We start from the raw sequence: 19,233 nt of genomic DNA, 5'->3' as shown, positions 1-19,233 counted from the left end.
GGAAATTCGATTGTTCAATAGCTGTTAGCCTGCTTTAGGCTATCCAATCCCTGTGCTGAGTATATAGTTGCCCAATGGCTTGCCTGTGAGCCAGCAGTGTAATCTCTGGCGCAAAGGCAGGATATTCAGTGGGTGTCTGGGAAATGACTGTCTGGCACTTCTCGGTTCAAGAACATTTTTTTTTCCAACAATTATCAGGTTTTTGAGTCATTCCTGTATTATCCTAATCCGAACAATATATCATTCTAGGACCACTAAAAGATCTGTCTGCACTATTGAAACATCACTTTTTTTCTTGCACTAACTGTCACTGTGGATATTTATCTATCCTATTATATTTATTATCTTTTTTCATGTCTTGCCACATTGTTATTGGGGTATTGTAGCACTGCTAAAGTCAGAGCTACTGAAATAAATGCTGTCCACACCAAGCAAATAAACCAGTAACTGGCGTTTATTTAAATCACGCATGTTTCTTTTTTTTGGGGATGCGACAGGCTCATGGGAGTGATGTCATAATACTGCTGCCTGCTGTTCCCCTGGCAATGCGCTCCTGCAGCCTGGAACTTCTGTGCGGTGGAGGGAAAGCCCCTGTGCCCTGCCGTTCACTATGGCAATTCAGCCCGTTGTGTGTGGGGTTGACCCAGCCCGCTGCACCACCCACCCCAGGAATCACGGTCTCTTTGGGTGAGGTTTGAGAGATGGTCCTTGGGCGGGCGCCCCTGGCATCTTAGAGTAGGGGCAGGGAAAGGCTCTGAACAGTCCAAGCGGGATTTCTTGAGGCGGTTGACTGTAAACATCATGTCTGCCTCAAATGTCCAGAGTATATACACCCCCCTCCCTTCTCAGTACCTTGAAAGGCTCTTTGTAAGGGCACTGCAGGGGGGTACCTGGTTTGCCCCGTCTTACAAAGACAAAGTCCGAGAATTTGAGTTCTTGTGGAATGTGGCTGGTTGGCGTCCCATTGGTGATGGTAGGATGTGGATGTGGGTAGGTGGTGTAGGACATCCAGAGGATTCAGTGGTGGTTATGTGGAGCCAAAATGGACAACGCTTGGGATGGACAGCGGTGCACCATAGACCATTTCCGCCGATGAGGTGGGGAGGCCCTCTTTAGGTGCTGTGTGGATGCCCAGTAGGACCCATGGGAGTTCATCCATCCAGTTAGGCCCATACAGCATAGTTTGAGGGTTGTTTTTAGATGGTGGTGAAAACGCTCTACAAGCCCATTAGATTGGGGGGTGGTAGCTGGTTGTATGGTGTAGCTGGTTGCTGCAGAATTTGGCCATGGTCTCCCAGAGGGAAGAGGTAAACTGAGCTCTCTGATCCGAAGTTATGTGCGAAGAGACACCAAGACGGGCGGCCCTCGTACAGGTCTCCGTGTCGCAGGCTGGCATGGACACTGCCTCTGGCCAGTGGGTAAAGCAGTCAGCCATGGTGAAAAGGTACCTCATCCCCTGGCTGATGGGAAGGGCCCTACAATGTCCACGAGCATGTGGTCGAACCTGTCTGCTGCAGGCGGGAAATGTTGCACTGGGCTTTGAGTGTGCCGATGGTCTCTGGCTCTGGCATTGTACATAGGTTTTTGCCTAAAGTGAAACTTCGCGCAGAAGCCCATGTCATACGAACCTATCCAAAATGAGGCGGACTGATGACCGGATGAGAGTGTCCATGCACTTGACTGAATACCCGCCGTCTCCAGGCCATGGGCAGGATTGGCCTGTGGACATATCACACAGGAGTGTTGGGCCTCCTGTGTCCGGCGCAAACTCCTCAATTTGCTGGGTGGTGATGGCGTGCAGTATGCCTGTGTGTTGGCATCTTCAGCCTGTTGACGAGCTGAGCTGTGTTGATGCCACCCGTCACCTTGGAGATTGTTGGCCTGGACAGTGCGTCAGCTACCACATTGGTCTTCCCCGCTATGTGGCGGATGTCTGTTGTACATTTGAAGATGTACGAAAGGTGCCATTGTTGCTTCGCTGACCAGGGGTCCAAGATTTTGCCCAGCGCCTGCCCCAGTGGCTTGTAGTTCGTGTAGGCCGTGAACGTTTGACCTTCGAGGATATACTGGAAATGGCATGTGGCCAGGCAAAGGTGTTGCTCCTTCGCTAGAGATGCGATGCCCAAGGAAGTCGATGGTGGACAAACTGAACTGGCACTTAGACGTGTTGATGGTTAGCCCAAAAGTCTGCAGCCGGGCGAACAGGGGTTTTAAATATTCTTTGTGTGTCCTGGCGTCTGGGCTGGCAATGAGTATGTTGTCCAGGTACACGAAAATCCCCTCCAGGTCTCTTGCTACCAAGTCCATGAGGCGCTGGAACGTTCGGGCCATGTTTTTCAGCCTGAATGGCATTCTCAGGAACTCAGAGAGGTCAAACAGGGATCTAGTGGTAACCTTTCACCTGATTGACTTTGGAAAAAATCTGGGCACCTTGGAGTCATGCAGCAAAGTCCTGCATGTGTGAAATGGGGTATCTGTTCGGTACCATTGCATCATTGAGCCTGCGGTAGTCTCTGCAGGGGCGCCAGCTGCCAGAGTTTTTTGTCATGGCAAAGCCCACGGGCTATTGGAATGGCACACGATCCCCAATTCCTCCATCATGTCAAACTCGGCCTTGGCTTGGAGGAGCTTATCTTGGGGCAGTTGCTGGGCCTGCGTGTACATGGATGGTCCAGTGGTCTCAATGTGCTATTTCTGCATCGTGGACGTTTTGGGCCAGTAGAGTGGAAAAGTTGGTGAGCAGCGTGGTATACTCGTTTTGTTCAAGAGCGTGGACTCCCAAAGGCCGGAAAGTGCATTGGTGGTTTGTGGGGGGAAAACCTGGAAGGTGGTGGCATTGACCAGCCAGCATCAGTTGAGGTCGACCAGGAGTTCGTTCGCCTAGAGGAAATACACTCCTAGGAGTACCTGGCCTACTGAGGCGATGGTAGAGTCCCACCTGAAAACAGCGTTCCTGGTGTGAATTGTCATGGAATGTGTCCCATAGGTGGGGATGGTTGGCAGCCTGTAGTGGTAAGCCTCTGACATTGTTGTTCCGCTCAAAGAGCGAGGGTGGAACTAGGCTCATTTCTGCTCCTGTGTCTATCAGGAATTCCCACTGGGTCTTCCGGTTCGCAAAAGTAAAGCAGGCATTTTCTGGTGTCAACCGCCGAGGCCACTAACGGCGGCCCATTTGCTCATTTCCCTGCATCGGACTGAGTTTGTTCCTGAAAAGGTGTAAGGTGGTACACCTGATTATAACCCTGCTGTTTTGTCACTGCGGTCGCTACATTATGGCTGCACGTGGATGGAGTTGCGTGGCAGAGCGTGGAAGAGCCGGTCTGCTTTTCTCACCATGAGGTGCGGTTCGGCAAAGTCCATGTTGGAGATGGCGGCAGCAATGTGGACCGGCAACTTGGAAAGGAACAGGACCTTAAATAGGAAGCACTTTCAGTGTCGTCTGCAAGGGCCACTAGCTTCTGCATCAGTTCTCAGGGGTTGTGATCACTTAGGTCTTGCGTGTTAAGCACGGGAACGGGAACGGCCCGTTCGTGCAAGCTAAATTCAAATGACTCGAGCAAAAATCATTTGAACATCATGTACTTGCCGTCCATGGGTGGAGCTGCTGAAATATATGTTGTCCACACCAAGTAAGTAAACCAGTAACTGCTGTTTATTCAACCCATGCCGTTCCTTTTTAGGGGAGGTGACAGCCTCACGGAAGTGATGTCATAATGCTGCTGTGAGGCCTGGGTGTTCCCCTGTCAATATACTCCTGCAGCCTGGAACTTCTGTGTGGTGGGCAGGGCCCCTGGGGCATGCCGTGCTGGCTATTTGCTATGGTGGTTCGGCCAATCATGTGCAGGGTTGACCCTGCCCGCTACAGTATCTTAAATACCTCTATGGCTGGAAAAAAGTACGGTTTGATGCATTTGTACATTGTAAACTCTCATCCCTCGATCAGAGTCCGTTGGATCATTCAAGTACAGGGGATAGTTTAGGAGAAACGAGATAAATTTTCAATTTGACTCATTTTGAGTCAGTGGACAGCATTGCCAAGGCCAGCCTTAGTTCCACCCACCATGCAATCCTCCTACATTCCTCTCCCCCCTCATCTCTCTTTCCAAACAAATGTACCAAAATGGCTGAATGAGGAAAAAGTTCAGCTTACGTGTTGGTAAAATAATAGCTAAATAAAGCCCAGTGAAGTGAAGTTCAGATAACAGATCTACACGAAGGGCAATTGCTCCCTTTAAAATAAAATTATTTTCTTCTACTTCCGAGTAATCGCCTTCAGCTGAAAGACTGGAATTGATTAAAACACACACTCAGTGACCCTGAATCAAGCCCATCTGCACTACATTTTAGGTGAAGTTTTCTACCTCATGTAACAGTTGATTCAGGAAATTACAAAGACCTTTAAAACTGCAAGCGAATCAAGTACCAGCTCCCCTTCCTTTTGCAATAGCAAGACGGGGATGCTGGAGAAAGCAAATTTCCTGGGCGAGTATCAACAGCCGAACTAGTCTCGTGATCAGAAAAAAGAGCTGGGATAAATGGGTATTTCTCTGGTTGGCCATCAGCAATGAAAGGAGTTCTGCAGGAGATACTTAGCGTATCTAAGTTTGCTGATGACACTATATATACTGAATGAAAAAGCAAGCTGCAGAGAAGGTACAGAGAGTCTATAGAGATATAGGTTAAGTGAGTGGCCAAAGGTCTGGCAGAAGGAACACTACAATGGTAACTGTGAGGTCATCCACTTTTGAACTAAAATTAGTAAATGGACTATTATTTAAATGGTGAGACATTACATCATGTGGTTGTGCAGATAGCAGGATCATGATTGACCTTTTACATCAATGCCATTTTCTCATTTGTCTTCCAGAAATGAAATGACCTCTTCAATGAAGTCAACAAAAGAGAAAGCAGGGATGGACCATTCTCGTCATAAACTATGACGCTAACCCTCAGACTACAACTCCTAGCTCCAAACACCCCATGGGTGGCACGGTTGGCGTAGCAGTTAGCACAAGCCCTTTATAGCGCCAGCGATGGGGCTGCACCTGGGTTCGAATCCCGCACTATCTGTAAGGAGTTAGTACATTCTCCCCGTGTCTGCGTGGGTTTTCTCCAGGGGCTCTGGTTTCCTCCCACCCTTCAAAAATGTACCGAGGTGTAAGTTAATGGGTTGTAAATTGGGTGGGACGGACTTGTAGGGCCAAATTGGCCTGTTACAGTGCTGTATGTCTAAATTTTTCTAAAATTTAAATCGTCGTAGCTGCAAGCTCTTTTCTATTCTTTTATGTTCATTCTCAGTCAATGAAGTGGCAGTGGGGAGAGGTTGAGGAAGAATGTGGTGAGGGAAAGAATTAAGAGTCAAATAGCACTCTTACAAACATCACATGGTCAATAAATAAATAAATAGTAATGGGTAGAATTGTAAATACACCCACTTCAATGTAACGGTATCAATTTTGCAAACCTAGAAGCGAATATGTGTGTATATTTTTAAATAAACAAAGGAAATATAGCATCCAATCACTTCTATATTCCTGGGCAAATGGCTGAAAAATTTATAAGTTTTGACATATAAAATACCTTTGAAATTTTTATGGGGGGAGGAATTATTAAATATAGATTTCCACTGAGTAGCAGAAACAATATCCCAAAATAAATGTCATCTTTCGTAGGGGTGCTGATTTCACTCTCTCCTTCAGTAATTGTATATCATTGACTCAATTCCCGAACATAACCCATCCTCAAACTATTCCTAGCAGGTCATGACAAGGAGGGGGTGGCGGGAGATAAAATATTAAAAATACAATAAAATGTCAAGAAGGATCCGGTTTCTTAACTTTGAGCCTTTCAAGGTTATCTGATTAAATGGTAATAAACCCCAAAGTGAACAGATACATGGAGTCCCAGCTTGCCAAACAACGGCCTTTCTGAAGACAGCTCGGTGGGGGAGGGGGGTAGGGGGAAAGAGTATAAACGTTTTCAAGGATCGAAGGGATGCTAATAAACAAATACGATGGTTGAACTAACAATAAAGTCTTATAATCAGGCTGGATGGAACTATACATTTTACACATAAATAATGGCAAAATCCTGTAAAAAAAATTTACATACTTATCTCAAGAGTGGTCATTTACACAGGTAGCAAGTTTACACTGATTTCTTCTGTTGCAGAGATTTTCGTAGGGTAAATGTGAGAGAATGTCATATCCATGACCCCAGTTTCTTATTGAGTGCTTGCGGTCAATTTAGACTGCAGACAGTCTGTAAAAAATGTCTAGGGGTTCTGGAGGAAAAATGATGTGATGGAATTTAGTAACTAAATTCCATCACAACATTTTTACACTGCCAGAGGAGTGGAAACTTTATGCAAATTTTCTGCTTCTCAGCAGCTGTGTAAAAGTGAGAGCAAAAGTGAAGAGACAGTCTAAAAAATACACTATCAAAGAAACTACTTTACACATGAATGGGTGAAGCAGGGAGCAAGACAAACTGTTTTTAACATAGCCACTGCATTCCAAAAAATTGTTCCCACGTTGACTGATAATACCATACCACGGGTATTTAGTGTAAATGTGCGGTGGGATCAGAATTTTTGGGTTCTGGTCGTTCCAGTGTGAACAGCCACTCTGAAAAGTAGGTGTCGTAATTTGCCGATAGATAAAAAATCTACAGTTATATGTAAAAAACATAAAAGGATGCAAAATCTTTAGCAAATTTGAAAAAAAATTGGATTATTTTAAGTGTGAAATTAAAAACAGGTGAATCTTAGAGCTAAAGCTGACATGAGACTTTTGACCTCTATGACCTCTGGGTCTTTATTTCCAATTGTGTAGGAAGCAGAGGGATGATCTTGTTAAGGTTTATAAAACCATGAGGGGCATAGCAAAAGGGAAGATTACAGTATTTTCTCAGGGTAGATGATTCTAGAACATAGGCTGAAGGTAAAAGATTTAAGAGTGACCTGAGAGGCAACTTCTTCATTCAGAGCATGGACCATATCTGGAACCATCTGCAATGAGAAGCTGTAGAAGTGGGTATAATTACAACATTCAAAAAACATTTGGACAAATATAAGAATAGGAAGAGTTTAGAAGGATATGGACCAAATGCAGGCAAACTGGACTAGCCCAGAATGCTAGCTTGGTCAGCATGGACAAGTTGGGCCAAAGGGTGTGGTCTGTGCTATATGACTGTTGATACACTGCAATTGTGGAATCTAGATCTGTACATTATCAGCTGTGTTTAATGAATGAATGCAGCCAAAAAGCAGAAAATGCTGGAGATACTCAGTAGGTCAGACAGAGCTAACAGTCTGATGAAAGGTCATCGATCTGAAATATTAATTGACATAGAGTAATAGAGCACAAATGGTCATTCTGATTTTTCAATTACTCATCTACACTAACCTCATTTAATGATAATGTATATTGTCATACATTATATAGAATGCACATGAGCATCAAAATTCTTACTTGTTGCAGCTGAACAAGTACTTCATGAAAAAACTACAATAATGTAAAAAAAAATTAAATTTAAAAGATAATAAATACAAAAGACAAAGAATAAATGTTCACAATTACTATGGTATAATAATAAATTTTCATATTTATTGTTAGCATTTGGTTCATAGCTTTCTATGCTTCTCAAGAGTGTTCACTTCCAGGAGCTACTTTCAGGATTCCATCCACTCTCAGATGTGAAAACATTCCTCCTCTTTTAAAAATCTTCCCCATATCACATCTTCAGGCTTTCTACACCTCCTTTATGGGAAAAGTTTCCTACTATCTACCCTGTCTAATTTTTTTATGCCTCTATCTGGTCCACCCTTTTGCCTCTTCTGCTCCAAAGAAAACAAACTTAGTCTCTCCAATCCACAACAGAAGCAACATTCTGGTCAATTCCCTTGCACCCTCTTTAGTCTAATCATGTCCTTCCTACAATGTAGTGACCAGAAATGCACAGAGTGTGGCCCAATCAATGTTTTATAAAGTTGAACAATGACCTCACTGCTCTTATATTCTATGTCCCAGCTAAATGAGGTAAGTGCACATGGTCCTCAACTTCCGACCTACGCGAGTTATGTCCACCCGCACATATGACCAAAATTTTTAAAAAATCTTTATTAAAACTACTGTACAAGTACATATTTTGTATTAAAAGAACTGTATACAGTGGTCCCCAGTCCTGATGTCAGCCTGAAGTCCCTGCTCCCTGTTCCCCACGGTAGCCCGGACCCTGTTCCCTGTTAGCAACCCAAGGTCCCCATTCTCTGTGGCAGCCCAAGGTCCCCATTCCACCCGGCACCCAGAGATCCCTGTTTCCTGTTCCCCATGGCAGCCCAAAGTCCCCATTCCCTGTCGGCAGCCTGAAGTCCCCATTTCCCATGGCAGTTCAAGGTCCCTGTTCTCTGACTTATGACCAAACCCAAGTTACAACCAAGCCTTTGGTCCCCATTCCAGTCGTAAGTTGGGGACTACCTGTATACCATACATGTTCTTCACTGACTTATCGGTCTGAACTGCCACCTCATGAGTATTTGACCTGTCCACCAAGGTCCCCCTGTTTCTCAGCAATCCCTTGTGCCCTACCCTTGTTAGTCCTCCCAAATTGTATCACCTTGCATAAGAATTCTGTTTCTCTCTTCATGGATGCTACCAATCTGTTGAGTATTTATAAGATTTTCTGTTTTATTTCAGATTTTCAGCACCTGCCATGTTTTTGTTTTTTAAATAAGTGCAGGTTCTCTTCATTGGTTCTGCTCTTAAGTTTTTAATACCCTCTTTTGTAATGGAAACTGCCTTAGCTGTATGAGTTACAATTACAGCCCTGCAATGTCCTCCCTGTCAAGAGCATGTAATTGCTGCAATACAAGTTGAGACTGGAGATCTACATGCATAAAAGTACTGGTACAGGCAGAATGCATGACTTTGTGGCTCAAAAAGGGTCCTGACCTGAACTGTTGACTGTCTATTTCTCTTCACATCTGGTGTCTGATCTGCTGAGTCCTCCATTTTCTCATTGTTCACAAAGAATAATTGAGGTTTGGATTCCCTGTGCACAAATAACGAGAATCTGACTGCTATTCCTTCAGGATTTTCATGTACAATGCAATGGCTTCCTTTCATTTCATTCTTAGCCACACATCTACCCTCAGAGCCTCGAATACAATGGTTTTTCAGAACATCAAACAAACTTCCCTCCCCTCTATCTACAGCTCCTGCTGACTAGGCGAAGTAACCAATACATTGAAGGACCCATCACACCCTGGACTCATCCTTTCCTCCCTCCTCTCATAGGGAGAAGGGTTAAGAGTGTGAAATAGAGCACTGACAGGCTTAAAGACAGTTTCTTCCTAGCAGCTACCAAGTTCATGAATGAACATCATAACAGCCCTTACTTGGTATTAATTAATCTTTCTTTTCATTGCAATCCTACACTCTAATTGTGCTCTGTATATAGCTGTATGTATATTAGCGATAACCTGTTAGACAGCTCACAAAAAAAAACTCTTCTCAATATAATGTGAAAAATAAACTTAAAATAAACAGTTTTCCATTGATCAGGACCAGGTGAATATCCATAAGTTGCTTAGTCCCTTCTGAATCCACACACCTGACCTCTCATAAGGCATTTTCAATCTTGAAACTACTATGAAAGCTAAATGTAACTTACAAAGGGACAGATTAAGTACCAAGTGAAAGCTCAATGAAGAGGATCCCTGGCTTTTATCTCCCATGTAGTTATGTTCATCCGTAAACTGTTAAACATAAACAGGCCATGACAGATGTGAACAACCAATAAACAATGGAAATTAAAATCTTCTCCATAAGTGACTGAGGTAATTAGGAACACATTGTGAAACAACTAACAACAAATGAACAATGTATACTCATAAAGCAGGTATCACAACAACATGGGCTGCCACCTTATTGTAGACCTGGTTCCAATATCTTGACGTAAAATGATAGTTGCTTCTCCATAGCTTTCGCAGATAATCTCTCCCTCTCCTCTTTTAAATGTCCCCTTACCATCCACCCCCACTCATCCATTCTCATCCCCACCCCCCATCTCCTTTGGTCCATTCCCCTCCATCCCCATCTCCCCACTGGATATTTCCGCTCACCCTCCCACCATTCGGTTCCATTTGGTTTTTCTTTATACTGTCATTATTGCACCTTCTCTTCTTTACAGATTTTAGCACTGGCATCCTTTGTCTCTAAACATCCTCTCTACTCTGCTTCCTCTACTTCCCTCTCTCCCCCTTTGTCTAGCATCTGCCAATATACTGTCTCTGTCTGTCATGCTTCAATTCTCCCATTTTCATCAATCCCACACACGCCTCTGACCTACCTCTTCAGCCCTGCCACCTCTGCCATCTTTACACTGGCTTCCTCTTCTCCACGTCCCCAGTCAGTCGATGAAAGGTCCTGGCCTGAAACGTCAACCATTCTTTTATTTCGCCCACAGTATGCTGTCCTGCAGAGACTTTGGAGTGTTTGTGCATGAGTCACAAAAGGTTGGTTTCCAAGTGCAACAGATAATCAAGAACACAAATGGAATGTTGGCCTTCATTGCTCGAGGGATTGAATTTAAAAGCACGAAGGTTGAGCTGCAACTGTTAAGGGCTCTGGTGGGGCCGCACCGAGAGTACTGTGTGCAATTCTGGTCTACATTCTTAAAGGAAGATCCACTGGCCTTGGAGGTGGTGCAGAGAAGGATCACCAGGTTGATTCAGGAGGTGAGGGGATTAGTCTATGAGGAGAGATTAAGTTGCCTGAGACAAAACTCGCTGTAATTTAGAAGAATGAGAGGGGATCTTATAGAAACATATAAAATTATAAAAGGGATAGATATGATAGAATCAGAAAAGTTGTTTCCACTAACAGATGAGACTACCTCAACAATCAGGGAAGTAAATTAAAATAGAGTGAAGGAAGAATTGCTTCTCCCAGAGAGTAGATAATCTGTGGAATTCTTTGCCCATGGAAGCAGTGGAGGTTGCCTCATTAAATTCACTTAAAGCACAAATAGTTTGTTTGGTTAATAGTGGAATTATGGATTATGGGAATTAGGCGGGTAAGTGGAGCTGAGTCCACAGCCAGATTAAATTTATTGTCAGAGGGCATACATGACATCACATACAACCCTGAGATATTTTTCCTGCAGGCAGAATTTCTACTTATTAATAACAGTAAACTGTAATCCAGAAAAAAACACCTTTACAAAAGAGAGAAATGTAAATAAAAAAAGAAATGGAAACAAAATGACCGTGTAATACAGAAACAAAATAAATATTCAGCAATAAATAATGTATAAAGTAAGAGTCTTTAAATGAGTTTCTGCTTGAATCTGTTGTTTAGGAATCTGATGGTGGAGGGGTAGTGATTGTTCCTGAACTTGGTGGTATGAATCTTGAAGCACCTATACTCTTTCCTGTTGGCAACAGTGAGAATAGAAAATGTCCTGGGTGATGTGGATCCTTGATGGTCAACTCCAGATCCTATTTGTTATGTTCTTATGTTTTTGTTCATCAGCATAAAAACCATTGAAAAGAAATCTCCCTGGAATAGTTATATCGCTAAAGTAGCTCAACAAAGTGGGCAATAGAATTTTAATTCTTTTTCATGGTCATCAAGATGCTGAGACTTTAATGTTTTATTTCATGTATAGCACAGCCAGAGAGAAAGGATCTTCTGCCTTTGGCATGAACTTGGTAGGCCAGCAGTTCAACATCATTAACCAAATGAGAATATTTGTTTTATTTTTCACTATCAATGTATTTTAATGTGTGTATTTAGCTGCTTTAGGTTAGGAGAGTAGAAAATGTAACACTGTTCCATCAATAGTGCACCACGTAATTGTGATTCCAAGAGCAGCAACAATGGGTGCAAGGAGGTAAGAGATTTCCCGTAACTAACAGTATATGGAGGGTTAAAGCACATTGCAATTTCTATTTTTGATTTCAGAGGCACATTTAATCAGCTATTTATTGTAAAACATTACTCTGAAATGGTTTTAATTAGAATTTTTTTTTTCCAGGAAACTAACATCCGGTGCTATTTAACCACAAGCTTTTTACGTCAAAAAAGCCTTTGAAGATGGAGTTCAGTCACTGCATTCTGAATCTATCCTGAATAAGACTACACATGAGCCAGAGTACTATGCCTAGTGACACAGAGAGAGGAAGAATTCTCCGCACAAAAAAATTACTCCAACCCCACAACCACAGCAGACATGCCAGCAGCCCCATGGAGGGATCTGAACTGTATTTGACATTTATACTCCATATTAAACATTTGTTTACATAAGCCTCAGCCAGAAAAAATACTTGAATTTATGATGAGACCTTTCATGACATTATAGTATGTCCAAATTTTCTTTACAACCAACTGAAGTAACTTTGAAGCTTGATCACTTTAGTAATGCAGGACAGAGTGCACCCCATTTTTGAACAGCAAAACAAAATCTTCCACAATGTCAGGTTGTATGAGCATTCTGCTGTCAATAGGTTTGTTGAGAGCAAACATTGGTTAAGCACTCAGGGAACACCAGAGGAATGTCAGTCCTCAGTTTTTGATGATGTAGTCTTCCTTGAGACTACCTATAGAGCGCCCAAGGTCATGAGGGATGTCCCTGGTCAGCGTGGTGGCAGCCAGGACCGTCTTGGGGTCGGAATTGTCGCTCTTCGGTTGTGTGTAGCGATTTATGGCATCTGGAGGAGTGGGGAGCATTGGTAGGGCGGCCTGGTCATCACCCGTGTTGACCACGTCCATGTTGGTCATGGGGTGTGGTGTGCGGCAGCCATTGGCACCCTGAGGCGTGGGGAGTGTCGGTAGGGAAGCCTGGTCACCGCCTGTGTTGACCACGTCATTCTCAACATCGTTGGGGGCCCTCCGTGTTGGCTGCTGCCTGGCCCAAGATGGCGGCAGCATGTGGGGCCCGCTGCGTGGCTAGCCTCCTTCCCTAGCTGTGTTCGTTGTGCTGGGGGAAGTGACATCATTACGTCAGCCAGAAGTGACGTCGCGCCGTGAGCCGAAAGTGACATCACTGTAGTTCTCGGCGAGCGGTGCTGGCGAGGGTGGAGGCTGGTCCAGGTGCACGGGGCACACGCTGCAACAGTCGCTGGCTGGGCTGGATGTTGCACCGTCGAGGTCGGGGAAGGTGGAAGTCATAGCGGGGACAATGGCGCCACCCGGCACGCGCACGTGGAGGGGTCCGCGGGGGATGTGGGGAGGTCATAGAGGGCCACTGAGCTGCCGGCTGGTTTTGAGAGGCACACTTTAGCGAAGTGGTCTTTCTTGCCGCATTGGGAATAATACTAGTTCCTAGCCGGGCAGTTTTGGCACGATCGTCGGTCTGACCCACACCAGGACCCACAGTACTTACAGGGGCGCTGGGCGCCTGCTGCAGCAATGCTTTCCTCCCCAGCTCGGTCTGGGGCTGCAGCTGCAGTGTGAGAGGGCCATGAGGGAGCCTGGGGGAACCTGGACTCGATTGCTTCGATGTGCAGGGCTGCCGGATCCAGGGTTTGGACCACTTTCACTGTTTTGGTTAGGGCGTAGATATTGTCTTCCAGCAGCTTCTGCCAGATGGTCCTTGAGCATAGCCCTCGGACAAAGGCGTCCTGAATCAGCCTCTCGACCTCCTCTGGACCTACCCCGGGTTCAGCCAGACACGGACGGACCAGCTTTCGCAGGTGTCCCAGGTAAGACTCAGCCGTCTGCCCAGGTTGCTGGGCTCAGGTGTTGAGGAGGTACCTTGCACAGACTGCATTCATGGGGGGCTTGTACAAGTTCTCGAGTGTGTCCACTGCGCTCTTGTACATGGAGCAGCCTTTGGTTGCCTGGAAGGCGTGGGGACCCAGCTTTGACAGGAGTAGGACCAACCTCTTCCGATCTGAGTCCAGGATGCTGCTTTCATGTGCCTCGATGATTGCCTCGACTGCGTGCTGCCATATCTTGATGCTTGTCTGGGCTTCCGGGTGGCGTGGGTCGACTTCGAGGCTCCCTGCGCTCAGGAGTTTTTCAATGGAAGCCGTGGGAAAATTTTGTTGATTAAATTGTGGTGCGCTGTTAGCCAGAATCAGACACAAACAAGGTAAAGACTGTACAACAGGCTTTAATCCACAAAGACTTCCACAGAGCCAGGCTGGCTGTAGCTGCAGTAACTCTGAGTGAGCTTTGGGAGGCCGGCGCAGGCTTATATCCCGGAGGGTGATTGACACCCTACCGGGTGGGGCTTGATCCCTTCAGGCCAACTGATTGACAGCCGACCAGGTGTTGTCCTGTCCCCTTACACTCCTGCAGGAACAGAGGTTTCCCCCTGCAGTAGGCTGGCAGTACATTCCTGCAGGTACAGGTGTTTCCCCCTGCAGTAGGCCGGTAGTGTACTACCACACAAGGCTTTTAATTAAATGTGCTTGTGCTGTGGCCCCCAGTGGGGTCATAGGGCCCCAGTGAAAATGTCTGGATTAGATTAATTGTGGAGAGGATTTATATGGGTCGGCACAACATCTTGGGTCAAAGGGACAATACTGGTGTTTTGAACTTTTCTATGTTCTGCGTCCACCAGCCAGAATGTTGGCTGAACCTCCAGCAGCAAAGTATGGAGGTCACATTCTGAGAGGGTCCCTGCCAGCCAGGCCTGGCCACTTGTGAAAGACATCATTGGTTTTATAATTTCTTAATAGCATTTATGTTCAGATATTTAATAACTCTTAAAATCTTACTTACATACCTGTTTGACAGCAGCAAGAAAGAATTTTGGTGCATCTGTACATTTTGCTTCCAATTATATTGATACCTTTTTTGTTGAGGAACTTTGGGGGACATCCGATGCGCTCTAGTATTTGATCCCTTCAGGCCAACTGATTGACAGCCGACCAGGTGTTGTCCTGTCCCCTTACACTCCTGCAGGAACAGAGGTTTCCCCCTGCAGTAGGCTGGCAGTACATTCCTGCAGGTACAGGTGTTTCCCCCTGCAGTAGGCCGGTAGTGTACTACCACACAAGGCTTTTAATTAAATGTGCTTGTGCTGTGGCCCCCAGTGGGGTCATAGGGCCCCAGTGAAAATGTCTGGATTAGATTAATATCTATCAACTTTCATATCATAAATAAAAATAAATGATTAAAGTAGAAATAAATTAAAATACAGTAGAGTTAAAATATAAATAATTAAAAAATAAATTAAAAATATGCAATAAGTCATCTTGCTTCCATTTTCCACCCTAATCTTTGCACTGCAATCTCCAGTTATCTCAACAGCACCTGATGCCCTGTGAACCTTGGCCAGCACAAAACCTGAGTACAATTCCACCTTCAGGCTCCATTTACAGTCCAGAGGTGGAACAAATTCAGCTTTTGGACCAAGTTGAACTGCTGGTTAAAGTCAGCTTGCTAAACCTTAAACATAGAACAAATGAGTTAGCGCAACGCTTTTACAGCATCAGAGATCGGGATCGGACTGGGATTCAAGTCCCACGCTGTCTGTAAGGAGTTTGTAGGTTCTCTGGGGGCTCTGATTTCCTCCCACCATTCAAAACGTACTGGGGGTGTAGGTTAATGGCGTGTAAATTGGGCGGCACAGACTCATAGGTCAAAATGGCCTATTACCATGCTATTTGTCTAAATAAATAAATAGTAGTTATTCAAGTTTAATTTATTGTCATGTGCTGTCACACAACATTCACAAAAACCATAGTAAAGGCAAAGTAACAAGATTAATCACGATAATGTCAAATACAACGTGTTAAAATGGTTTGTAGCATTTTAACAGAACAGGCAAATGAGATTCATTCATTGTAGCTTTCTGCCATTCCAGGAGCTGCTTGGTACATGGAAAAATACAGCACTGGATCAGGCCTTTTGGCCTTTGTTGTCTGTGCTGACCACAATGCCAATTTAAACTAATGCCATCAGTTTACATGTGGTCTATATCCCTCTATTCCCTGCTTGTTCATCCATCTATCAAAACACATCTTGCACGTTGCTATTGTGTCTGCTTCCCCCACCTCTCGTGGCAGCAAGTTCCAGGCACCCAACACCTTCCCGCACCTCTCTATATCAAACTTCACATGCAACAACTGCCCACTCAACCAGTCTGCCCCTATCTTCTCACCTATTGCCATCTTCCAAGCTTTATGACATAGCCAAGTTTAGAAATGTTACCCTGCACATTCATGTCACCAATATATATCAAAGTAAGTGTTTCATCATGCACTAGAAAGACACAGAAGACTGAAGATGCTGGAATCTCTAGCAACAAAAATCTGCTAGAGAAACTCAAGGGGTTGAACAACATCAGTTGGAGAAAATTCAAGTGTATGTAGAAAATGGCCTTAATGAAGGATTCTGTTCCAAAGTGTCAGTGCTCCATGACCTGCTGGCTTCCTCCAGCAGATTGTTATTTCATCAAACATGTCCTGAAAATAGTTGTACATGCCATCTACGTTATCAATCTTCTCATTGCCATATCAAATATTTATTCGGGTATATTGTGCATGATCTACCACCAACTAATCGGAGAATCAACTTCTGTATTGATTCAAACTGCACCAAATATCAATAGTCCTTTTCCTTGCTTATTGCTGGTTGGCCAGTGATTGTTTGGCATTTCTTTGTGCTTCTTGAAGAAGGGTATTGCATTTGCACCTCCCTTGGATCTAAGGAAAACTGGAGGATTACGACGAACACCAGCAATTTCAACCTCCTCCTCCCTAAGCTCCCAGGGTACATCCCACCCTGAACATTGACCAGACCCAGACGTTCCAGTCAGAATCTTTTCCCCAGGATAAAAGTATCACATACCAGAGGAGTGAAGCAAGAAAGTCTGCAGATGCTGTGATTATAGTTAATACACAAAAGCTGGAGAAACTCAGCAGGTCCCATCATGTCCATAGGAGGCAAAAATATATAACCAATGTTTCAGGCCTGAGCCCTTCATCATGAGCAGAAATCAAGGAAGAAGGAGCAGGGGGAGGAGCACAGGCCAACAACCAAGAGGCCATAGGTGGACATGGATAAGAGGGGAGAAGAGAAAAGCTGAGAATTGATTGGGGGAGGGAGGTAGATCTGTGAATGCAGAATTGGAGGAAAGGAGAATTTTGTATATTAACATGTCAAAGAGCATATGTTGAAGGTGTGTGTGTGTGTGTGTGTGTGTGTGTGTGTGTGTGTGTGTGTGTGTGTGTGTGTGTGTGTCGGGGGGGTGGGGGGTTGGTGGTGATGGTGGTGGAGGGGAAGTTTGAAAGGAATATGTGGGGCAAGTTTGTGTTTTATACCAAGAATGGTAGGTGCATGGATTGGACTGAAAAGACTAGTGGTGCAAGCAGATAATAATAATAGTGTTTAAGGATTTTCTACATACACTTGAATATTCAGGAAATAGAGGGATATGCATCATGAGCAGCCGCAGAGCTTAAGTTTGATTTGGATATCATGTTTTGCACAGACACGTAAGTTGAAGAATCTGTTTCCGTGCAGCACTGTTCAATGTTCTTATATATTCTGGCTGCACTATCTGCCTCTTTGTATTGATCACCTTCTTCATCCCAAATACCCCAGCTCTTCCTCTTACTGAGCATTGCCTACCTACATGCCCAAGAAAGAAACTGAATGTTTGCACAGAGCTTTTGAAGCCATTTTCACACTGGATAAAATAGTATCAAATATGAGCTCCTCCAAGCCAGTTACAATCCAGTTCCCTTGACTAGGTGTCTGCTATCCAGACCAACCTAGTGTGGATTACTCCACCAGTTTGGCATGCTCAAGCCTCGGAGTGAGAATGACATTTTGGTGGCACTTGTATAGCTCAAATGGAGAAGATTTAAGAAGTTAACATGACTTTATGTGTGCACATCTTATTACTGATTTCAATCTGTTTGCACATTATTGACAATGGAAGTTGATCATTACTAAAAAAACCCACAAAATTGTTGAATATGATCAGAATATATTATCATTCTAGGTAAATTACGAGATGTTCGGAGAAAGAGCAAGGGAGAGGATAACTTTCTCATCATCTTGTACAGGTGCAAAGAGCCATCTGACCCTTCCTGTGTGGAAACAGTACCTGGGCAAAGTGATCACCTACCTGGAATTCGGATTTTGAATTTCCCACTCTGTCCAAAACCACCGTCAATCACTCCGACTTCTCCTGTTGACAGATGGATTTTCATGCCAACAAAAAGCTGCATGTTGGTCTCCTTCTTGAACAGGGAGCGACCAATGACACTATAATCATCCGAGACCTGAAAGGAGGAGGAAGTAAATAGCCTCAGCAGAAAGCTAACCAATCGAATAATTTCTGTTTCATTCTTCAATAACTTGGCTCTCGCTGGTGGAGAGTACTCCTGTAACCCCTGATAGGTTTTACTGCTTCACCCATTCTCTCGGCATGTAACTCTGAACTGTATTTCAGAAAGGCATCTGCCTTACAAGGAATATATCAGGATTCTTAAGTGAATATTTAAATTTATGACCCTTGGCTCAATGTAGGTTCAGATTCATTTTTAAGCACAAGTGCATCCACTAAGATTACTCAGTTATTAAAGTTGGAAACTTCCTTTTCTCTGTAGCTGATGAAAGTCTGAACTCATCACATCCTGGACACATTCTCTTTTCCCTCCTTCCATTGGGAAAAAGGCTTGAGTGTGAAATCAAGCACAAAAAGGCTCAAAGGCAGCCTCTTTGCTGCAGCCATCAAGTTCCTGAATGCACTTCATGACAGTGCTCTCATCCTCCCCTTGCTTGGTACTCATTTATCTTTCTTTACATTGCAACCATTTTCTGTGTAAATTGTGCTCTGTACATGGCTGTATGAATGATAGAGATAACCTGTTAGTATGTTCACAGAAGATCACTGCTCATGTGTTAGGTACAATGTGACAAATAAACTTAAAGTACACTAAATTAAAAGTCACAGGATTTTAAACAGGGACCTTGAGAGGAATTGTTTTCCTCAAATTAGTATAGAAGAGTCTTTATCCTATTCAATAACTCAGTTTCTCTTCCCATAAATGAATATTTTTAGAAAGAACATAGAACAATAAGTACAGAGCCTTCAGAGCTTGATGTTGTGCCAATCCATATATTCCTTAAAATAATACTAAACCCTCCCTACTTCATAACCCTCTATTTTCTTCCATCCATGTGCCTGTCTAGGAGTCCCTTAAATGCCTCTAATTTTTAAAAAATTTAGAAATACAGCACAGTAACAGGCCATTTCAGTCAACAA

The 19,233-nt window shown here is 44.1% G+C and overlaps 1 protein-coding gene across 4 annotated transcripts in view; it reads right to left on the bottom strand.

The window, feature by feature from the left end:
• eefsec (eukaryotic elongation factor, selenocysteine-tRNA-specific) overlaps positions 1-19,233 on the bottom strand; it is a 494,791-nt gene that overhangs the window by 151,764 nt on the left and 323,794 nt on the right. For all 4 annotated transcript variants that reach the window (XM_069937403.1, XM_069937404.1, XM_069937402.1 and 1 more), the window contains exon 6: positions 18,091-18,247. In XM_069937403.1, coding sequence (XP_069793504.1) covers positions 18,091-18,247 — 157 coding nt within the window. The remainder of the gene's footprint in view (positions 1-18,090; positions 18,248-19,233) is intronic.

This window comes from Narcine bancroftii, chromosome 5, assembly GCF_036971445.1.
Source record: "Narcine bancroftii isolate sNarBan1 chromosome 5, sNarBan1.hap1, whole genome shotgun sequence".
Classification (NCBI taxonomy): domain Eukaryota; kingdom Metazoa; phylum Chordata; class Chondrichthyes; order Torpediniformes; family Narcinidae; genus Narcine; species Narcine bancroftii.
This window is presented reverse-complemented; position numbering and strand designations above follow the sequence as displayed.